This window comes from Asterias rubens, chromosome 8 (assembly GCF_902459465.1).
Source record: "Asterias rubens chromosome 8, eAstRub1.3, whole genome shotgun sequence".
Taxonomy (NCBI): domain Eukaryota; kingdom Metazoa; phylum Echinodermata; class Asteroidea; order Forcipulatida; family Asteriidae; genus Asterias; species Asterias rubens.
The window spans coordinates 18,204,235-18,224,933 of record NC_047069.1 but is presented as its reverse complement, the minus strand read 5'-3'; the positions used below and the strand labels follow the sequence as shown (position 1 = coordinate 18,224,933).

Below are 20,699 nucleotides of genomic sequence, written 5' to 3'. Positions count from 1 at the left end.
ATTGAGTGTTTTACTAACATTTGGCCGACCATGCCAACAAAGGCGGTTTGTTTATCAACAAAAGAAAGGTCTAATATGACATCCTTAGCAACACACTTAGCAACAGATGAAGCCGTAGCCATAGTCGCAAATTCGGATACGGCCTCTGACCTTTATCTTACTGTCACTATTTTGATCATGTTCCCTTTATCCAGTAACAGTGATGTATGCTAATACAAAAAGGGACCAGACTATTTGTCCATCCAGCCTCGGTTTGATTACTTTGCGTTGAAAAGGGAAGAAAATCAAGATGACCGCACTATGATCAAGGTCTTTCATTGGAGTTCCTTTTATTGCACGAAGGAGTTGTAAAAATAGTTGTTTTATTAAAGGAATCTGGTTTATTTTTTATTTGAGTAAAATTGTACATTTCGATGGAGCACCACGCTCATGAGGTCTAGCAACATGCAAAACGCTCTCTGTCAGGTAGGATTATTTCAAAAGATGAAAGAAAGTCTGAATCCCGTACATTAAGAGTTGACATGTCTTCTATCTCAAGGCAGGAATTGGCAGTTTGCAACAAACTCTAGCTGCGGTGTAAAACAAAGCAAGAGGGACATATTTCCCTATGACCCCTGACTATAGCAGTGGTGCACTGAGGCTGTCACAGAGAAATGATGATTAATGGGAGACTTTGGAACGCTAGGTGGCAGCAAACCTATCTGGTAAGTTACCATTGTTAACGTAGCTCTGAGCATGCGCACATTACCGAGAATAGTGGAATATACCTGGTAAGTTTGCTGCCACCAAGCGTCCGAAAAGTCTCCTATTGGTAGTCACTATAATTTCACAGTGTATTTCATTCCAGTCTATGGTGTGTTGAATTTATTGAAAATGTTTAGTCACTATATTATAATAATATAAAGATAACGTTTGTATAACTTTCACCTCAAAGGGATGAGTTATTTTTCCTTTTTAAAATGTGTATATGTATCGTTGTATATATAGGATTTGAGGCATTGCATGGTGAGGTATCAATGTATATTTGGTTTGCGGTAACACCATGTGTGTATCTACTTGCCAGGTAGAGTTGTTCTTAGGGAACTGTCTTGCTTTATTCTACTGCCGTGGAGTAGATAATCGGAGGTTCGGGAGACTTCTCATTTCTGAAAAGAACTGTCCTGCTTTTTAACTATTACCAGGGCGGATGGTATAGAAATTAGACTGGACTACCACTTTAGCTTAAAGGATCGTAATTAACTGTATCACGGCGGAGTCAGTTCTGAATTGGTCTCAACGTTTCGACTAGCTTGCTCTAGTCATCGTCTCCTATAATAATAACATATAGATAATGTTTGTAGAACTTTTACCTCAAAGGGATGAGTTATTTTTCCTTTTTAAAATGTGTATATGTATCGTTGTATATATCTAATCCTCATTTTTACGGATGAACGGTCAACTGCTTTAGGCCCCATACTCGGTCACAATATTCCCCTGTAGATTTAGCGCTCGTGGTCTATATTAAGATAAGTTTTCCAGTCTGATTTTCCTGTGTGTTGTATACGTTCAGAGTTCATAATGAGCAGTTTATGACCGACCAGGGAGAGAAGGTATTTAGGATTCAGGACAACCAATGAGAGACACGTTGTTTCGGATTGATAACTTTGAGCAAACATGTTTAAAAGTTTGAGTATTTTGACTCGAACTCAGGCTGGTCAACCATAAATCCCAATTGCTTCTTAACACGCAGCTGGATGTTAATAATGTTAATGAAATATTAGTTATACAAAAACAAAAGAGACAAGGTTTAATTATATTAACAGTTTTTATGCTTTCAAACGTTTGATTAACTATAACCATCGAGAGATATAAATCGAGATTTTTATACGATTAAAGTAAATATATATTTTAGCGTAACTTATAAGTGTTCTAACGGTGATATTAACGAACTTTGTGAAGAATTGACTGGATTGTTGTGGAACAAATGACAGCATGATTTGGTTGGGGGAAATAAGGGTAACGTTGTAAAATACCATAATTATTTTGTTTTATAGCTTGATTAAATCAGCAGGTTAACTTTTAATAGGTGCAGGTATGCGCTTGCATCTCAACGTATGCATAAAATAACAAACCAGTACAAAATTAATTTGAACTCATTGGTCGTCGAAGTTGCGAGATAATAATGGAAGACAAAACACGAAGTTGTGTGCTTTCAGATGCTTGATTCACCAATCGCTTGATTTGAAATTAAATAGTGTCCAGTGCCGTTTAAGGCAGTGGACACTTTTGGTAATTACTCCAATTAATTATAAGCCTAAAACCTTACTTGTTGACGAGTATGGTGAGCTGTTGATAGTATAAAACATTGTGAGAAACGGCTCCCTCTGAAGTAACGTAGTTTTCGAGAAAGAAGTAATTTTCCATGAAATTGATTTCGAGACCCCAGAACTAGGTTTTGAGGTCTCGAAATCAAGCATCTGAAAGCACACAATTTCGTATGACAAGGGTGTTTTTTCTTTCATTATTATCTCGCAACTTTGACGACCAATATTAGCTCAAATTTTCACAATGCATATTTATGTTGGGATACACCAATTAAGTGAGAGTACTGGTCTTTGACAACTACCAAACGTGCTCAGTGCCTTCAAAGGCAGTGGACACTATTGGTAACTACTCAAAATAATTATTAGCATAAAACCTTACTTGGGGACGAGTAATGGGGAGAGGTTGATGGTATAAAACATTGTGAGAAACGGCTCTCTCTGAAGTGCCATAGTTTTCGAGAAAGAAGTAATTTTCCACGAATTTGATTTCGAGACCTCAGGTTTAGAACTTGAGGTCTCGAAATCAACCATTTAAACGCACACAACTTCGTGTGACAAGGGTGTTTTTTTCTTTCATTATTATCTCGCAAGTTCGATGACCGATTGAGCTCAAATTTTCACAGGTTTGTTATGTTATGCATATGTTGAGATACACCAACTGTGAAGGCTAGTCTTTGACAATTACCAATAGTGTCCACTGTCTTTAAGTAACAGTTGTTTCTAAAACTTGCTAAACAATAGTGCCTTATGTTCCAAAGGTTATTAATTTTTATACTTCCACCTTTGTTCGTGCCAACTTGGAAAAACGCTAAAGGTTTTTATATACACCAAGTGAGAAGACTGGTCTTTGACAATTACCAATAGTGTCCACTGTCTTTAATAAAGGAACATCATGTGTGAATGTTTGTTTGTTTGTTCGCTTAGAGTAAAGGTTCCATTCTAGAATACCTATTGTTATTCATGACGCCTTGACTAATTAATTTGAAATTTTTGAATAAAATTGTCAAAAAAGAATGCTTGATGCAATGATTTGTACATCATTATACGCAAACCACTCTTGAGGACACCGTGACATGTGTGGGTGGGTTGCCATTATTTTGTAAAAACTAGTAAAGAATAAATGAAAAAGGCTACACATGAATTTATCACAACTTAAATAAATGGTGCATGAAAAGGGTTACCAAGGCCAAGACAAAGTTTATTATTTTGTTTTTACCCATTTTACAAAGTTTAAAAGGTTTTAATAGATGTTAAATTTGCATCAGGGATAATGAATATTAATTTTGTTTTTTACCCATACACCGATGTGTGTTAGCACTGTATACTCAGTACTTTCCCGAGTCCTGTGAACAAAATATCACAGGCATGTTACTCGGGTGGGATTCAAACCTACGACCCTTGCAATTCTAGAGCAGTGTCTTACCAACTAGACTACCGAGGTTGCCCGGTAGCTGGAGGCAGTTTGAATCCTATGTTTTGGCAGCGGGTACCGCAACGATATAATATAAAATGTGAAAGTTAAAAATAAGACAAAGTTTCTAAATATCCTATGTCAATGTCTCTGCTACACGAAATCAGCAAACTTTCTAAAATGAAGCTCTCAGCTTTTTCAAATTTAACTTAGAAAAATGAAATTCAGGTAGGGGGTGGGCGTCTTTCAGTAATAATTATTATTATCTCAAACTTATTGGGCTTTGATTTGAAATTATTTTTTTTTACATTATAAAAGTTTGTCAATAATATATTTGTGTTTGTCTTTGTGTTGATGTGTGCTGTAGAGTGTCTATAGTTCAGGTATGTATAGGATTGTTTATGTTATATATATTTATCTCTGCCCGTGCAACGGCAGAGATATTGTCCTTGTGGTGGATATTCTTATCTCTGCCCGTGCAACGGCAGAGATATTGTCCTTGTGGTGGATATTATCTCTGCCCGTGCAACGGCAGAGATATTGTCCTTGTGGTGGATATTCTTATCTCTGCCCGTACAACGGCAGAGATATTGTCCTTGTGGTGGATATTCTTCTTATCTCTGCCCGTGCAACGGCAGAGATATTGTCCTTGTGGTGGATATTCTTATCTCTGCCCGTGCAACGGCAGAGATATTGTCCTTGTGGTGGATATTCTTCTTCTTCTTCTTCTTCTCCTTCTTCTTCTTCTTCAGCTTGCATTTGCAAAACCGTGGCCACATATTGGGCTTGGGCTTAGGCTCCGTCAGTTATTTAGAAAACATGTGCTTTTCTAACGGGGCTTCAAACAGGCAGACGAAGCCCAAGCCGAAGCCCAAGTGACATCCCAAGCTAAAGCCGCGGTTTCGTAAAAAACGGAACCAAAAATTCCAACCTCGTACCTAAAGCTTGTAAGCCGATCAGAATTGCAACGTAAAAATATAACGAGGTTGTTTTATTTACGTGATGAGTGAATCCTCTACGCTGCGCTGCGAGACGATCACCACCGAAGCTTTTCCCCACGTTATTGCAATGGGGGATTTTCCGGTCGCAGTGTGACCTGCACCGTGAACGTTAAAAACACTCTGCCGTGGTCTGGAGCTTATTCACGGCATACGGGTTCGGTGAAAACCCGGAGAGCCAACGGATGTTAACCGTGCTAACCGTGTATGGTTGTTAGTTACATGAGCTTTAGTTTGAGTGAGGAAACTTCGCAATCGTCACCGTTAATCCATAAGTCAATAGTCATTCAATAACGGAGCATTTTTATAGAAAAATTGTTTTAAATTAGCTTATTAGCTTTTACAAATTATTCTTTTCACAGTGCATCTTAAGAAAAGGTTTTGAATGTTTTTGGAATTTATGTGAGATTCATTACCTTGCCAAATGTCTTTGCAATGAAATATGTTGTAAAACAACTGCATGATACTGTTGGTAACAGTACCAAACTTAAGTGTTTCTTAGTAAAAGTTGGACACTTGATATTAATAGTGTTATCACTTGTCCATGTAATAATAGGCAGCTGACTTTTACCTAATCAAAAAGGCACGGTGGCCCAAAAGGACATCGCATAACTGTAAACTTGTCGGCATACGTATGCCGTGAAAATATTTGGGAATATGTGCGCATGCTTACGTATGCGCTTGCGTATGGTGGGATTTCGTTAAGATATTCGCGAGTAACGTATGCGAATATGTTTGAGTTGTCGAAAATTTTATTATACTTTGTCGCATATGTTTAATTAAAATTTCTAATATATATCTGTGGATTTTTAGCATCCAGTCTGATCGCGACATCATACTTATTCGCGAATAATTTCTTGACACCGCATACGTATGCGCAAACATTTGCGAATAAATTTGTGACATCGCAAACGTATGCAATCAAAAAGGTACGGTGGCCCAAAAGCACATCGCATAACTGTAAACTTGTCGGCATACGTACATGTATGTCGTGAAAATATTTGGGAATATGTGCGCATGCTTACGTATGCGCTTGCGTATGGTCGGATTTCGTATTCGCGAGTAACGTATGCGAATATTGTTCTGTATCACCCCCAAAACACACACAATTTTCATTTCTCCAAGTGCAACATAACCCATGCAGAATATTATACTCCACCCCCCGCCGGGCAGAGATACCCGTATTTGCTCAAATACAGCTACCGTGCTTTCTAGTTCTTCTTATCTCTGCCCGTGCAACGGCAGAGATATTGTCCTTGTGGTGGATATTCTTATCTCTGCCCGTGCAACGGCAGAGATATTGTCCTTGTGGTGGATATTCTTCTTCTTCTTCTTCTTCTTCTCCTTCTTCTTCTTCTTCAGCTTGCATTTGCAAAACCGTGGCCACATATTGGGCTTGGGCTTAGGCTCCGTCAGTTATTTAGAAAACATGTGCTTTTCTAACGGGGCTTCAAACAGGCAGACGAAGCCCAAGCCGAAGCCCAAGTGACATCCCAAGCTAAAGCCGCGGTTTCGTAAAAAACGGAACCAAAAATTCCAACCTCGTACCTAAAGCTTGTAAGCCGATCAGAATTGCAACGTAAAAATATAACGAGGTTGTTTTATTTACGTGATGAGTGAATCCTCTACGCTGCGCTGCGAGACGATCACCACCGAAGCTTTTCCCCACGTTATTGCAATGGGGGATTTTCCGGTCGCAGTGTGACCTGCACCGTGAACGTTAAAAACACTCTGCCGTGGTCTGGAGCTTATTCACGGCATACGGGTTCGGTGAAAACCCGGAGAGCCAACGGATGTTAACCGTGCTAACCGTGTATGGTTGTTAGTTACATGAGCTTTAGTTTGAGTGAGGAAACTTCGCAATCGTCACCGTTAATCCATAAGTCAATAGTCATTCAATAACGGAGCATTTTTATAGAAAAATAGTTTTAAATTAGCTTATTAGCTTTTACAAATTATTCTTTTCACAGTGCATCTTAAGAAAAGGTTTTGAATGTTTTTGGAATTTATGTGAGATTCATTACCTTGCCAAATGTCTTTGCAATGAAATATGTTGTAAAACAACTGCATGATACTGTTGGTAACAGTACCAAACTTAAGTGTTTCTTAGTAAAAGTTGGACACTTGATATTAATAGTGTTATCACTTGTCCATGTAATAATAGGCAGCTGACTTTTACCTAATCAAAAAGGTACGGTGGCCCAAAAGGACATCGCATAACTGTAAACTTGTCGGCATACGTATGCCGTGAAAATATTTGGGAATATGTGCGCATGCTTACGTATGCGCTTGCATATGGTGGGATTTCGTTAAGATATTCGCGAGTAACGTATGCGAATATGTTTGAGTTGTCGAAAATTTTATTATACTTTGTCGCATATGTTTAAGTAAAATTTCTAATATATATCTGTGGATTTTTAGCATCCAGTCTGATCGCGACATCATACTTATTCGCGAATAATTTCTTGACACCGCATACGTATGCGCAAACATTTGCGAATAAATTTGTGACATCGCAAACGTATGCAATCAAAAAGGTACGGTGGCCCAAAAGCACATCGCATAACTGTAAACTTGTCGGCATACGTACATGTATGTCGTGCGCAGCTGACTTTTACCTAATCAAATAGGTACGGTAACTGTAAACTTGTCGGCATACGTATGCCGTGAAAATATTTGGGAATATGTGCACATGCTTAGGTATGCGCTTGCGTATGGTGGGATTTCGTTAAGATATTCGCGAGTAACGTATGCGAATATGTTTGAGTTGTCGAAAATTTTATTATACTTTGTCGCATATGTTTAATTAAAATTTCTAATATATATCTGTGGATTTTTAGCATCCAGTCTGATCACGACATCATACTTATTCGCGAATAATTTCTTGACACCGCATACGTATGCGCAAACATTTGCGAATAAATTTGTGACATCGCAAACGTATGCAATCAAAAAGGTACGGTGGCCCAAAAGCACATCGCATAACTGTAAACTTGTCGGCATACGTACATGTATGTCGTGCGCAGCTGACTTTTACCTAATCAAATAGGTACGGTAACTGTAAACTTGTCGGCATACGTATGCCGTGAAAATATTTGGGAATATGTGCACATGCTTAGGTATGCGCTTGCGTATGGTGGGATTTCGTTAAGATATTCGCGAGTAACGTATGCGAATATGTTTGAGTTGTCGAAAATTTTATTATACTTTGTCGCATATGTTTAATTAAAATTTCTAATATATATCTGTGGATTTTTAGCATCCAGTCTGATCACGACATCATACTTATTCGCGAATAATTTCTTGACACCGCATACGTATGCGCAAACATTTGCGAATAAATTTGTGACATCGCAAACGTATGCAATCAAAAAGGTACGGTGGCCCAAAAGCACATCGCATAACTGTAAACTTGTCGGCATACGTACATGTATGTCGTGAAAATATTTGGGAATATGTGCGCATGCTTACGTATGCGCTTGCGTATGGTCGGATTTCGTATTCGCGAGTAACGTATGCGAATATTGTTCTGTATCACCCCCAAAACACACACAATTTTCATTTCTCCAAGTGCAACATAAACCATGCAGAATGTTATGCTCCACCCCCCGCCGGGCAGAGATACCCGTATTTGCTCAAATACAGCTACCGTGCTTTCTAGTCTAGTTCTTCTTCTTCTTCTCCTTCTTCTTCTTCTTCAGCTTGCATTTGCAAAACCGTGGCCACATATTGGGCTTGGGCTTAGGCTCCGTCAGTTATTTAGAAAACATGTGCTTTTCTAACGGGGCTTCAAACAGGCAGACGAAGCCCAAGCCGAAGCCCAAGTGACATCCCAAGCTAAAGCCGCGGTTTCGTAAAAAACGGAACCAAAAATTCCAACCTCGTACCTAAAGCTTGTAAGCCGATCAGAATTGCAACGTAAAAATATAACGAGGTTGTTTTATTTACGTGATGAGTGAATCCTCTACGCTGCGCTGCGAGACGATCACCACCGAAGCTTTTCCCCACGTTATTGCAATGGGGGATTTTCCGGTCGCAGTGTGACCTGCACCGTGAACGTTAAAAACACTCTGCCGTGGTCTGGAGCTTATTCACGGCATACGGGTTCGGTGAAAACCCTGAGAGCCAACGGATGTTAAGTGTGCTAACCGTGTATGGTTGTTAGTTACATGAGCTTTAGTTTGAGTGAGGAAACTTCGCAATCGTCACCGTTAATCCATAAGTCAATAGTCATTCAATAACGGAGCATTTTTATAGAAAAATTGTTTTAAATTAGCTTATTAGCTTTTACAAATTATTTTTTTCACAGTGCATCTTAAGAAAAGGTTTTGAATGTTTTTGGAATTTATGTGAGATTCATTACCTTGCCAAATGTCTTTGCAATGAAATATGTTGTAAAACAACTGCATGATACTGTTGGTAACAGTACCAAACTTAAGTGTTTCTTAGTAAAAGTTGGACACTTGATATTAATAGTGTTTTCACTTGTCCATGTAATAATAGGCAGCTGACTTTTACCTAATCAAAAAGGTACGGTGACCCAAAAGGACATCGCATAACTGTAAACTTGTCGGCATACGTATGCCGTGAAAATATTTGGGAATATGTGCGCATGCTTACGTATGCGCTTGCGTATGGTGGGATTTCGTTAAGATATTCGCGAGTAACGTATGCGAATATGTTTGAGTTGTCGAAAATTTTATTATACTTTGTCGCATATGTTTAATTAAAATTTCTAATATATATCTGTGGATTTTTAGCATCCAGTCTGATCGCGACATCATACTTATTCGCGAATAATTTCTTGACACCGCATACGTATGCGCAAACATTTGCGAATAAATTTGTGACATCGCAAACGTATGCAATCAAAAAGGTACGGTGGCCCAAAAGCACATCGCATAACTGTAAACTTGTCGGCATACGTACATGTATGTCGTGCGCAGCTGACTTTTACCTAATCAAAAAGGTACGGTAACTGTAAACTTGTCGGCATACGTATGCCGTGAAAATATTTGGGAATATGTGCGCATGCTTACGTATGCGCTTGCGTATGGTGGGATTTCGTTAAGATATTCGCGAGTAACGTATGCGAATATGTTTGAGTTGTCGAAAATTTTATTATACTTTGTCGCATATGTTTAATTAAAATTTCTAATATATATCTGTGGATTTTTAGCATCCAGTCTGATCGCGACATCATACTTATTCGCGAATAATTTCTTGACACCGCATACGTATGCGCAAACATTTGCGAATAAATTTGTGACATCGCAAACGTATGCAATCAAAAAGGTACGCTGGCCCAAAAGCACATCGCATAACTGTAAACTTGTCGGCATACGTACATGTATGTCGTGAAAATATTTGGGAATATGTGCGCATGCTTACGTATGTGCTTGCGTATGGTCGGATTTCGTATTCGCGAGTAACGTATGCGAATATTGTTCTGTATCACCCCCAAAACACACACAATTTTCATTTCTCCAAGTGCAACATAAACCATGCAGAATATTATGCTCCACCCCCCGCCGGGCAGAGATACCCGTATTTGCTCAAATACAGCTACCGTGCTTTCTAGTTATCTCTGCCCGTGCAACGGCAGAGATATTGTCCTTGTGGTGGATATTCTTCTTCTTCTTCTTCTTCTCCTTCTTCTTCTTCTTCAGCTTGCATTTGCAAAACCGTGGCCACATATTGGGCTTGGGCTTAGGCTCCGTCAGTTATTTAGAAAACATGTGCTTTTCTAACGGGGCTTCAAACAGGCAGACGAAGCCCAAGCCGAAGCCCAAATAATTTCACGACACCGCATACGTATGCGCAAACATTTGCAAATAAATTTGTGACATCGCAATTGTATGCGCACCTGTTAGCGATATGTCCCTTCAGGGCCCCCATGCCTGCCGGAGTTATAAGCTTCATGTTACAGATTGTTCTGTATCACCCCCAAAACACACACAATTTTCATTTCTCCAAGTGAAACATAAACCATGCAGAATATTATGCTCCACCCCCCGCCGGGCAGAGATACCCGTATTTGCTCAAATACAGCTACCGTGCTTTCTAGTTGTTTTCCTTCTTATTTTCCAATTTTGCGCAGTTGGCTGAGTAGTACGTCCATTATTATGTTCTGTAAAATAGCATCGTTCAATTTTAGCAACTAATGCCCTCCTTTTATAAAATACGCTCTTTCTGCCTTGTCATTGTTGATGTTTTTTTCATAAAATGACAAAAACATCAACATGACCTAGCTGTTCAAGGACCATAATGGTTCATTTTCACCGTCTACGTTGTGGTGTGTGGGATACCGTTTGACAACTCGCGACCTACGACCTACTACGATGGCGTAGGATAGGTTTCTCATAATCACATGACCCGAATGACGCTCGTTTTGGTGAAAACGATGTATTCGAGTAAGCGTCTGCTGACCTGACGTCAAAGCTATTTATAGGAAGTACTTGAAATCACCACAATATTCATCTTATCAATCTGCTTAATATAAAAGACCACATTGCACCGTCAAGAGTCCCCAAATGCTTTCAGAAACCGTGTTATGCCATGGATTCCAACCAAGGAACAAACACAGCCGAGCGGGGTGGTGCGAGAGCCGCCCCGCCGGGGAATATCACCGATTCACGGTCGAGTCTTAGCTGGCGAGGCTGTGTCATTCCCGTAGTCTACGTGATATACGGACTTATCGTAGCAGCTGCAACACCATTCGCCATTATCGACTTCACCAAGGCTTCAAAGGATGATAAATTCAAGAGGACACTTGCTTTGGTGGGATTCGTTCCGATGGTCATCTCGATTCCGATATCACTGTGGGGCATTGTCAATCACATGATCTATTTCACTCGACCAAATCTTCAGAAACACATCATCAGGTAATAGTAAATGTAACTAAGAAGATTTATGGGTGTTTTTTTTGTAAAAGTGGAGAGGAAACCCTGCTTCATGTAGTCTGTGGCTGTGACGACCACTGTATTCACAAAATTCCCTTTTAACACAGGAGACTGTGCCTATACTGCGGGCCCAACTCAGTGATTTTCACATCCTGATATAGCTGCAGAAATACAAACATTGCTGAAGACTCGCTTGTTTCGACAGTGATTTTATTCGTTTAAGTCCAAGTTTGATTTTGAAGTTCATTTATCTGTGTTGGAGACATGCAAGCGCTTCGTATTCATATGGAAAAGGCGCTCTGTAAATCCCAGCTAAATATTAATAATACTAACATTATGTTGGGTCCCCCTTTATAGCCAGGACCATACACGCAGTAGACACGCCCACAGCAGACTCCCCTCTGACCATTAATTATAGTGAATAAATTATCATCCCATATTTATAAAGAACAAAGAATTTGAGTATAATTATTGTTACTGATGGAATAGGCCTACGGGGAGATTCTGGTTTATGATATTACAAAACGACGTTGTGCTTGTCTGTTGTTGATAATTTTCATTGAATAAAGGACTGCGATGGAATTGTGATTTATTTTGTTGATCTAATTTTCCCCCAGGATTTTGTTGATGGTTCCAATCTACGTCTTAAACAGTGTAAGTTGCAAACTGCTAAATTTAAAGAACAATTGAGATCAACCTAAGTTATATAATTTTTTCTATTGGACAATCAGAGCACACTGTTTCAAACGCGGAGTTGCCAATTCCGGTTTTTCTTCAGAACAACACACATCCCATACTCAAAAGAAATTTGAGGTAATGTTTCTGGGGCGGGGGGGGGGGCGGTAATGTGTATATCTATCTTGCTGGCTAGATTATGTTCTGTTCGGAACGGTCTTGCTGTTCTACCACCGCGAACAAAGAAGTAACTAATACTTCAACTGTCTGGGTTGAAAATGCGAAACTGTTCTCTATTATATTATGATCATGATCCAAACTTAAAGGCAGTGGACACTATTGGTAATTGTCAAAGACTAGCCCTCACAGTTGGTGTATCTCAACATATACATAAAATGACAAACCTGTGAAAATTTGAGCTCAATCGGTCATCGAAGTTGCGAGATAATAATGAAAGAAAAGTAACCCTTGTCACACAAATTTGTGTGCGTTTAGATGGTTGATTTCGAAATCAAATTCGTGGAAAATTACTTCTTTCTCAAAAACTATGGCACTTCAGAGGGAGCCGTTTCTCACAATGTTTTATACCATCAACCTCTCCCATTACTCGTCACCAAGAAAGGTTTTATGCCAATAATTATTTTGAGTAACTACCGATAGTGTCCACTGCCTTTAAAGTTTCTTCATTGTTCACGTGATTGTGGAGCTATACCTGATTTGAGAGATGAGTTTACAGTACTTCTGATGGTGTAGGAGAGTGTCCAAAACTGAGACTGAAACGAATCTGAATGAGAAAAACAAAATCATGTGTGCACGAAAACGAAATTGAATGCATTGAAATAGAAACCCACGCTTGAGGTGATTGGGGAATAACTATCAATGTGAATGCGTGTCAGTGAAATTGTGCAGGTGTTTACTATTTTTTGCGCCGAAATTGGACGGGACAACCTGTACCGGACGCTTTTCTAATAAGATGCTGAACATGTTGTTTTTCCTTATAAAATCGTGCTCCATCACGGTCAAAGTAAACTGATACATTAAATGATCTCTTATAATAACTACAATAAGCTGATATTATTTGTTTTCCATATCTCCACAGTGGTTTGCTCTTCGTTTTCCGGAAAACGAGATATATTTTGACACAATTCGTGAGCTGTACAAGGCTTTAACCATCTATAATGTCGTATACTACCTTGTTGCCTTCTTCGATGGGGTGCCAGACTTTGATAACAGGATGGCCATGAAGTCAGAGATCAAGCTACCTCATCCATTGTGCTGCCTCAAGAAGGTGCCAAACAAACGGTAAGATTTTATTTACTCAAAATAATTTATAGCATCAAAACTTACTTGGAAACGAGCAGTTTAGAGCTGTTGATAGTATACAACTTACTCCATCTGAAGTAACTTAGTTTTTGAGAAAAGTAATTTATCACTAAAATATTAATTTATTCAAGAGAAACAAAAGAATGACATGAAGATTATGACGACCAGTTCAAATGTTATAAAGGAGAATTATAAACGCACGTACAATTAATTATTTCAAATTTACGAACCAAATTCTCCCAATTTCTACCGTCTTTGCTCAAAATTACATTGATTTCAGAAATCTTGATAAAAGCATTGTAAGGTTGAGAAAAAACTATTGTTCATTTCTTCTTTTTGTGCTTATTCATATCACTAGAACCATCCGCAGATGTAAACTGGGTGTCCTTAACTACGCCGTTGTCCGAATAATTGCAACCATAATTACAATGTAAGTATACATTTTCATTATACGCTTGATGTCAACTCGTTTACAAAAATAATTTTAAAAATCACAAATATCTCAAGTTAGGCCTATATAAACCAATAGGGGGACTGGCTCGCTTTGTAAAGTTTCATTCACTTTGGTTGTGATCAAAGAGAACGAATAACTTCAGCGGGATTTGAACCTGTGGCCTCCGAGTATAGCGTTTCGGTGTGGCAGGAGGGGGGACTCCGTCCCTTTTTTGCTGCTCTCGAAAGTGCTTACGAATGGAAATGATATTTACCAATCGCTCAAACTTCGCAAACTTCGCCGTGTCTTCGTAAGCGTTGGTAACAAATTCGGAGCGTTCACATGTAATTCTCCACCTCCTCACCAGTATATTACGAATGCTTACCAACTCTTGCCATTGCTTGCCAATGCCTAACGATAACGAACGTTGCGAATGTAAAATATCGGTAATACGGCAAACTGTTTACAATAAGAATCCAATATACCATTCTAGTAAACTTTCTGTGTTCGTTGATTCTCCTCTTTTAAAGAATCACACATGTTACCGGAAGTTACAACGAGGGAGATTTCTCTGCAGGAGGTGCCTATTCCTGGTTGACCGGCATTCTAACATTTTCAGAAATCGTAAGTAGGATGCTCACAGTGTCAATTTATTAATTAAAGCCATTATACACTTTCGGAACAGAAAAACAAGTTCAACAATTTACAAATAACTTACAGGGTTTACAGAAGGTAAAGGTAAAAGACTTCTCTTGAAATATTATTCCATGAAATGCTTTACTTTTTGAGAAAACATTGAAACAATTATCAATTCTCGACAACGAGACATCCGGTTTAATTTAAACACATGTCATGACACGGCGAAACGTGCGGAAACAAGGGTGAGTTTTCCCGTTATTTTCTCCGATGACCGATTGAGCCTAAATTTTCACAGGTTTGTTATTTTATATATAAGTTGTGATACACGAAGTGTGGGTTTTTGAACAAAACTGTTCACCGAAAGTGTCCAATGGCTTTTAAAAGCACTGGACACTATCATGAGTGGTAATAACTCAAAATAAGTGTCAGCATAAAAACTTACCTGGTAACAAGCAATGGAGAGCTGTTGATAGTATAAAACATTGTGAGAAACGGCCCCCTCTGAAGTAAATTCACGTAGTTTTTGAGAAAGAGGCAATTTCTTACTCAAACATTAAAATACTTCAGGCCTGGTTCTTAAGGAATCTTAAAGCACATAATTATTAAGTGCAACGTGGAAGTTTTGTTCTTTCACTATTCTCTTGTAACTTGGATCCCTCCCTCATTAGTGGGCCATTTTCAGTAAGAACCTTCTCCGTAGAGCAACCAAGGAAGAGCTGAAACTGCTACCCAGGTCCACCTTGCAGTTACTGGCAGTTCAATTTGTGGTATTCTTTACACACTTTCAAGCTACAATCCTCAATATCCTGGCTTCGACAGGTGTCATAAAGACCAACACAGAATGGGGTTTCGAAGATGAGTTTGCATTCGCTACAATGCTGCAGGTAAATAGTAACTTGAGTAAATTTGTTTGAGTGAGTTCAGTTCTTTAATATTTTTTTTCCACACACATCATGCAAATTATACTGTAATAATAGAAAACATACAATAGCATTTGGTTAGATTAGCAAAACCAAGGTAGAAGAACACAATAAGGGTAGTGGACACTATTGGTAATTACTCAAAGTAATTATTAGCATAAAACTTTTCTGGGTGACGAGTAATGGGGAGAGGTTGATGGTATAAAACATTGTGAGAAACGGCTCCCTCTGAAGTGCCATAGTTTTCGAATTTGATTTCGAGACCTCAGATTTAGAACTTGAGGTCTCGAAACCAACTATCTAAACGTACAAAACTGCGTGTGGCAAGGGTGTTTTTTTCCTTCCATTATTATCTCGCAAGTTCGATGACTGATTGAGCTCAAATTTTCACAGGTTTGTTATTTTACGCATACGATGAGATACACCAACTGTGAAGGCTAGTCTTTGACAATTACCAATAGTGTCCACTGCCTTTAAATAGAAAATATAAGGTAACAAATTACAAGCATGTAATCTTAGGAGTCTCTCCCTCCTGACCTGACCTCATTGAGTGTTGTTCCTAAGGAGCTGTTCAATAATTATATCAAGATCAAGAGCAAGTTGGAGGCCCTCAAAAAGCATTGCTTGTCTTTATAAGGACCCCATGTTTAACAGGTCTAACCCGGAGCTGCCAACATTTGCAGCTTGTTATCAGGAAAATGTCGTATAGCTATCGGGATATGTTTAGAATGTCATTCAATAAAATGGGGGCAAATCCAAATTTGCTCATCAGAACATAGAAAGATTGGGTTATTTCGGAAACTTTCTGCAAATCAGGGAGAATTGGCAGTTCTTGTAACTTTTACAACAAAGTGTTACAGATGTTAGAAGAATAATCGATCAAGTGCCATTTTAAAAACAAAGAAAAAGAAGTCTACACTTGAACTACAATGTTCCCATTGTTAAAATAAAAAATAAAAAAATATATGAAACTTTTTCTTATCTAGCCAATTTTTAACCGGATTTGTTTGCAGTGTTTTTATTTTTTGGGGCAGTTTGTGGCATCACACCGTTTCATAATTTTGAACAATATTTTGGCAAAAACAGAAACTAATATTTTACTTTCATTCATTCAAATCTTTTAGGATCTTCTGATTTGCATTGAAATGGTAGCCTTTGCTGCACTCTTTACCTATGCATTTGACTATCAGCGCTACAATACAGATGAACCCAGGCTGAGCTTTGAACAAATCTTCATACACATGTGGACCATATCGGGTTTGAAATCCAGCATCAATGAGCACCTCGGCACAAGAGGTGGGTGCTGTATGCAAATGAAGAAGTTCTTGATGAATATTCAACACACTAAATAGGCTCCTCCCTCTTTCAGTTGTCAAAATGTTCACCATATCCAAGATGAAATCCAGCATCATTGAGCATATCGGCACAAAAGTGTGTGTATGCAAATGAAGATGAATCTGATGAGTATTCAACACACTAAATACGCTCCTCCCACTTTCAGTTTTCGACCAGTAATACCTCAAAATCTTCACCATGTCCAATATGAAATCCAGCCTTCTCTCTGCACAAGAGTTAGGTGTATGCAAATGAACAAGTTGTTGATGAATATTCAACATATCAAAGAGTCTCCCCCTATTTTCAGTTGTCAAGCCATTTATATCTCAAGTATAATGCTCACCATATCCGATAAGAGGTTGGTGTGCATGCAAATAAAAAAGTCGCTGATGAAAATCAAAAAATGTTAGCTCCTCCAATTCTCAGTCCATTTAATACCTGAAGTATCCATATCCGATGTGAAATCCAGCGTTATGGAGCATCTCAAATCAGAACATGATGGTGGTGTATGCAAACTAAGAAGTTACTGAAATATGAATATTCAATATATCACGAAGCTGACAGATTGACTCAAATGGACCAAGAAAGTTGTAGTTGATTTCTTATAACACTGAGTATAGAAATAATAAGTGTTTGAATTCTCTCTTAACAGGCAATAACTCTAACAGTTACCAGAGCACTGATCTTGTTCGATCTGAGGAACCTCCAGCTGTGGACGAGGTTCATCCGAATTTACAATATGAATCACCAACAGAGCCAAGATTGGTGTAGTCTTGGTTTCAAGACCTTCACATTGATTATTTCCCAGCAAGCTTTACCATTCTCGCTACCACGGACAGCACGCCGTATCGCCCGCTAGCTTTGCGCAAGTCGACTCTTTGTTCGATTTGAACATTGATGTCATATATTATAGATCAATGCATTTCCAGCTTCCGAAATGAAATCAAGAAGAAAAATGCGCCCTCTGTCGAGCTATCACGTTGCGTATTTACGTTACGTTTATGTTCACGAGTATGATATGAGTATGATATAGCGACGTCTTGGACCAAGACTAAGATTGGTGTGAACAAGTTTTCCCGTCCCGGTCACAGTTTTAACGTATATTATATAGACCTTAAGACCTGTGTCATGCCGCCACACCTTGGTCATGTTCCCTGTATTCAGTAGCTATAATAAATGCTAATACTCATTGTTCAAACAGGAACCAAACTATTTCCCCTTTCAGCCTCAGCTTGGTTACAATAGGTTGAACGGGAGAAAATCAAGATGGCCGCACTGTGATAAAGGTCTTTTAAGACAATGGGGTTTATTTTATTACTAGAATGACGTAAAACTGTATAAATAATTGATATGAATGAATCTTGTTTATTTTTGATAATAAAACTGTAAAATTCTGATTGTTATGGAGCAGCAAGCTCAGAGGTTAGATTCATTTTGAATGAGATGAACTTTGACCTTTTTAATACGAACATCTTCAGGCATGATATAAGGTCCTTGGATGAGAGGGGGGGGGGGGGCTGAGGACAAGGGCTGACCAATACGTGTACATATTTCATAGGCTTTTATAGACTTTTCAGTTTGCTGATTTGTCTTAAGTCCCCTAAAAATCGGAAATCAGACTTAATAGGAAGAACAGTCTTTCCGTGCTTGCCCAAGGTAGATTTTAAATAAATTAACATACAGAACTGAAATAAAATTGCTCCTGAATTTGTAGATAAAACCATTTATGTAAATGAACCAAAGATTTACTCTTCATGATCCAATCCAAACCGAAGTAAAAACCATAGAACTACAACTTTCTCGATTTTTGAAAAGGTATATTGTGTGAAATGTATTCTTAATCATATTCTAGTGAGTAATTTTGCCTATTTGGTTATTATTGTGTATATCAGCATTATGAAGCATTTGAAGGCTTATATTATATTTGATGCCTCCTTATTCAGTGATGGTTATGCCGAGGATTAACTATAATTTGAAAAACCATGTATTTGACCGTATACTTAATTTGCGTATCTCAAGTATATTTGTTTAAATGTTATAATTTCGTTAAAGGCAGTGGACACTATTGGTAGTTGTCAGTCAAAGACTAGCCTTCACAGTTGGTGTAGCTCAACGTATGCATAACATAACTAACCTGTGAAAGTTTGAGCTCAATCGGTCATCGAAGTTGCGAGATAATAATGAAAGAAAAATAACCATTGTCACACGAAGTTGTGTGCGTTTAGATGGTTGATTTCAAGACTTCAAGTTCTAAATCTGAGGTCTCGAAATCAAATTCGTGGAAAATTACTTCTTTCTCGAAAACTACGGTATAAACTTCATCAAGAAAAATGGCGATCTAATACAATCATAGAAGCAGTGCGGGAAATGAATAGCTTAACATTAGTTGGAGATGGACCACAGAACCAGGGTTTGTAGTTGGAAAGCTTATAGCTCATACGTCAAAATATTAAAGAGAAATAAAATACTAACAATAATATTATAACCAGTTAACGACCAGTGGCATTTTTTAGAGAAAACGGGTTGTGCACTTTTTTTTTGTGGGGATCTTTGGCTAATGGGAGACTTTCTGGGACGATAGAGGGCAGCAGACTTACCGGGTAAATCCATTGTTCTCAGAATTATGCGCATGTTCAGAACTACGTAAACAATGGAAATTTACCCGGTATGTCTGCTGCCACCTAGCGTTGGAAAGTCTCCTATTGAAACTTTATTTTTACGTTTGTATTTTTGATCTGTAATTATTATACTCCTTTTTCGCTCATGTAATGCCGGTTTTTCTTCAATAAAACAAATCGTGTATGGGCAAATGCATATGTGAGTGAAAATTGTGTTCTTCTAAATTTTAATAATTCTGATTGCTTCTTTAGCCCTTTAATCATTCCCGACGGGGTCTCGAAGCGCTCAGATGTTACATTTAAAGGCAGTGGACACTATTGGTAATTACTGAAAATAATGATTATCACATAACCTTTTTTGGTAATGAGCAATAGAGAGCAAAAGGTTATTGTCCACGAATTTGATTTCGAGACCTCAGATTTAGAATTTGAGGTCTCGAAATCAAGCATCTGAAAGCACACAACTTCGTTATCTCGCAACTTCGATGACCGATTGAGCTATGTCAGATCGAGAAAAGTAACAATAAAACAATTAAAAACAGATTATCAACAATCGACTCTGACAATTATCTCGCAACTTCGACGACCGATTGAGCTCAAATTTTCACAGGTTTGATATTTTATGTATATGTTGAGATACACTAACTGTGAAGGCTAGTCTTTGACAAGTGTCCAGTGTCTTTAATTGAGTATATGCGAAGATACGTTTTTGAAGTTTGGCCCATCCCTTTACATATTACCATGGATATAGGTTAAGAAGAAAGTGTTGAGGCGCAATAAGCAGCCGACACTTTCTTTTGTTACTACGGATTAATAAACGAAGCTAAAGCAATGGTCAAAAAGCCTTGCTTACACAATTAATCACGGCCGGGACTCGAACCTATACTCGAGTCCGGTGTTCTTATCCGCTCAGTCAAGACATGCCGCAAATTGGGGCGGGGTGGGGGATAAGCACATTAATGATTTTCGCTAATGACTATAGTAATAATTGGAAAGGGTTCCTAATTCAGAGATTTAACAGTTCAGGAGAAGGTTATCAACGTCCTCGTCAACACTTTTTTATTAAGTGCCCAAATCAAAGTATTTGCTGTTGTTTATAATATAGAAAAAATACTACCAAAAACTACGGTTTTGTACCGCCG

The 20,699-nt window shown here is 38.4% G+C and overlaps 1 protein-coding gene across 1 annotated transcript; it reads left to right on the top strand.

Annotated features, from left to right (window-relative positions):
* The first annotated feature begins 10,779 nt into the window (after positions 1–10,779).
* On the top strand, positions 10,780–19,036 carry LOC117293385 (transmembrane protein 184C-like). Its single transcript, XM_033775685.1, has 8 exons — positions 10,780–11,596; positions 12,232–12,268; positions 13,389–13,591; positions 13,971–14,042; positions 14,576–14,669; positions 15,353–15,568; positions 16,729–16,900; positions 17,592–19,036. The coding sequence occupies exons 1-8, from the start codon at positions 11,271–11,273 to the stop codon at positions 17,708–17,710; spliced, it is 1,239 nt and encodes a 412-aa protein (XP_033631576.1). The 5' UTR covers positions 10,780–11,270; the 3' UTR covers positions 17,711–19,036.
* Positions 19,037–20,699: the final 1,663 nt, after the last annotated feature.

What these genes read in the sequence shown, in the direction of transcription:
- LOC117293385 (XM_033775685.1), top strand. Translation starts at nt 11,271, where the DNA reads ATGGATTCCAACCAAGGAACAAACACAGCCGAGCGGGGTGGTGCGAGA. An exon ending in ATTGCAACCATAATTACAAT is followed by an intron (nt 14,043 to 14,575) that starts GTAAGTATACAT and finishes CCTCTTTTAAAG; the next exon opens with AATCACACATGTTACCGGAA. An exon ending in TTCTAACATTTTCAGAAATC is followed by an intron (nt 14,670 to 15,352) that starts GTAAGTAGGATG and finishes CTCCCTCATTAG; the next exon opens with TGGGCCATTTTCAGTAAGAA.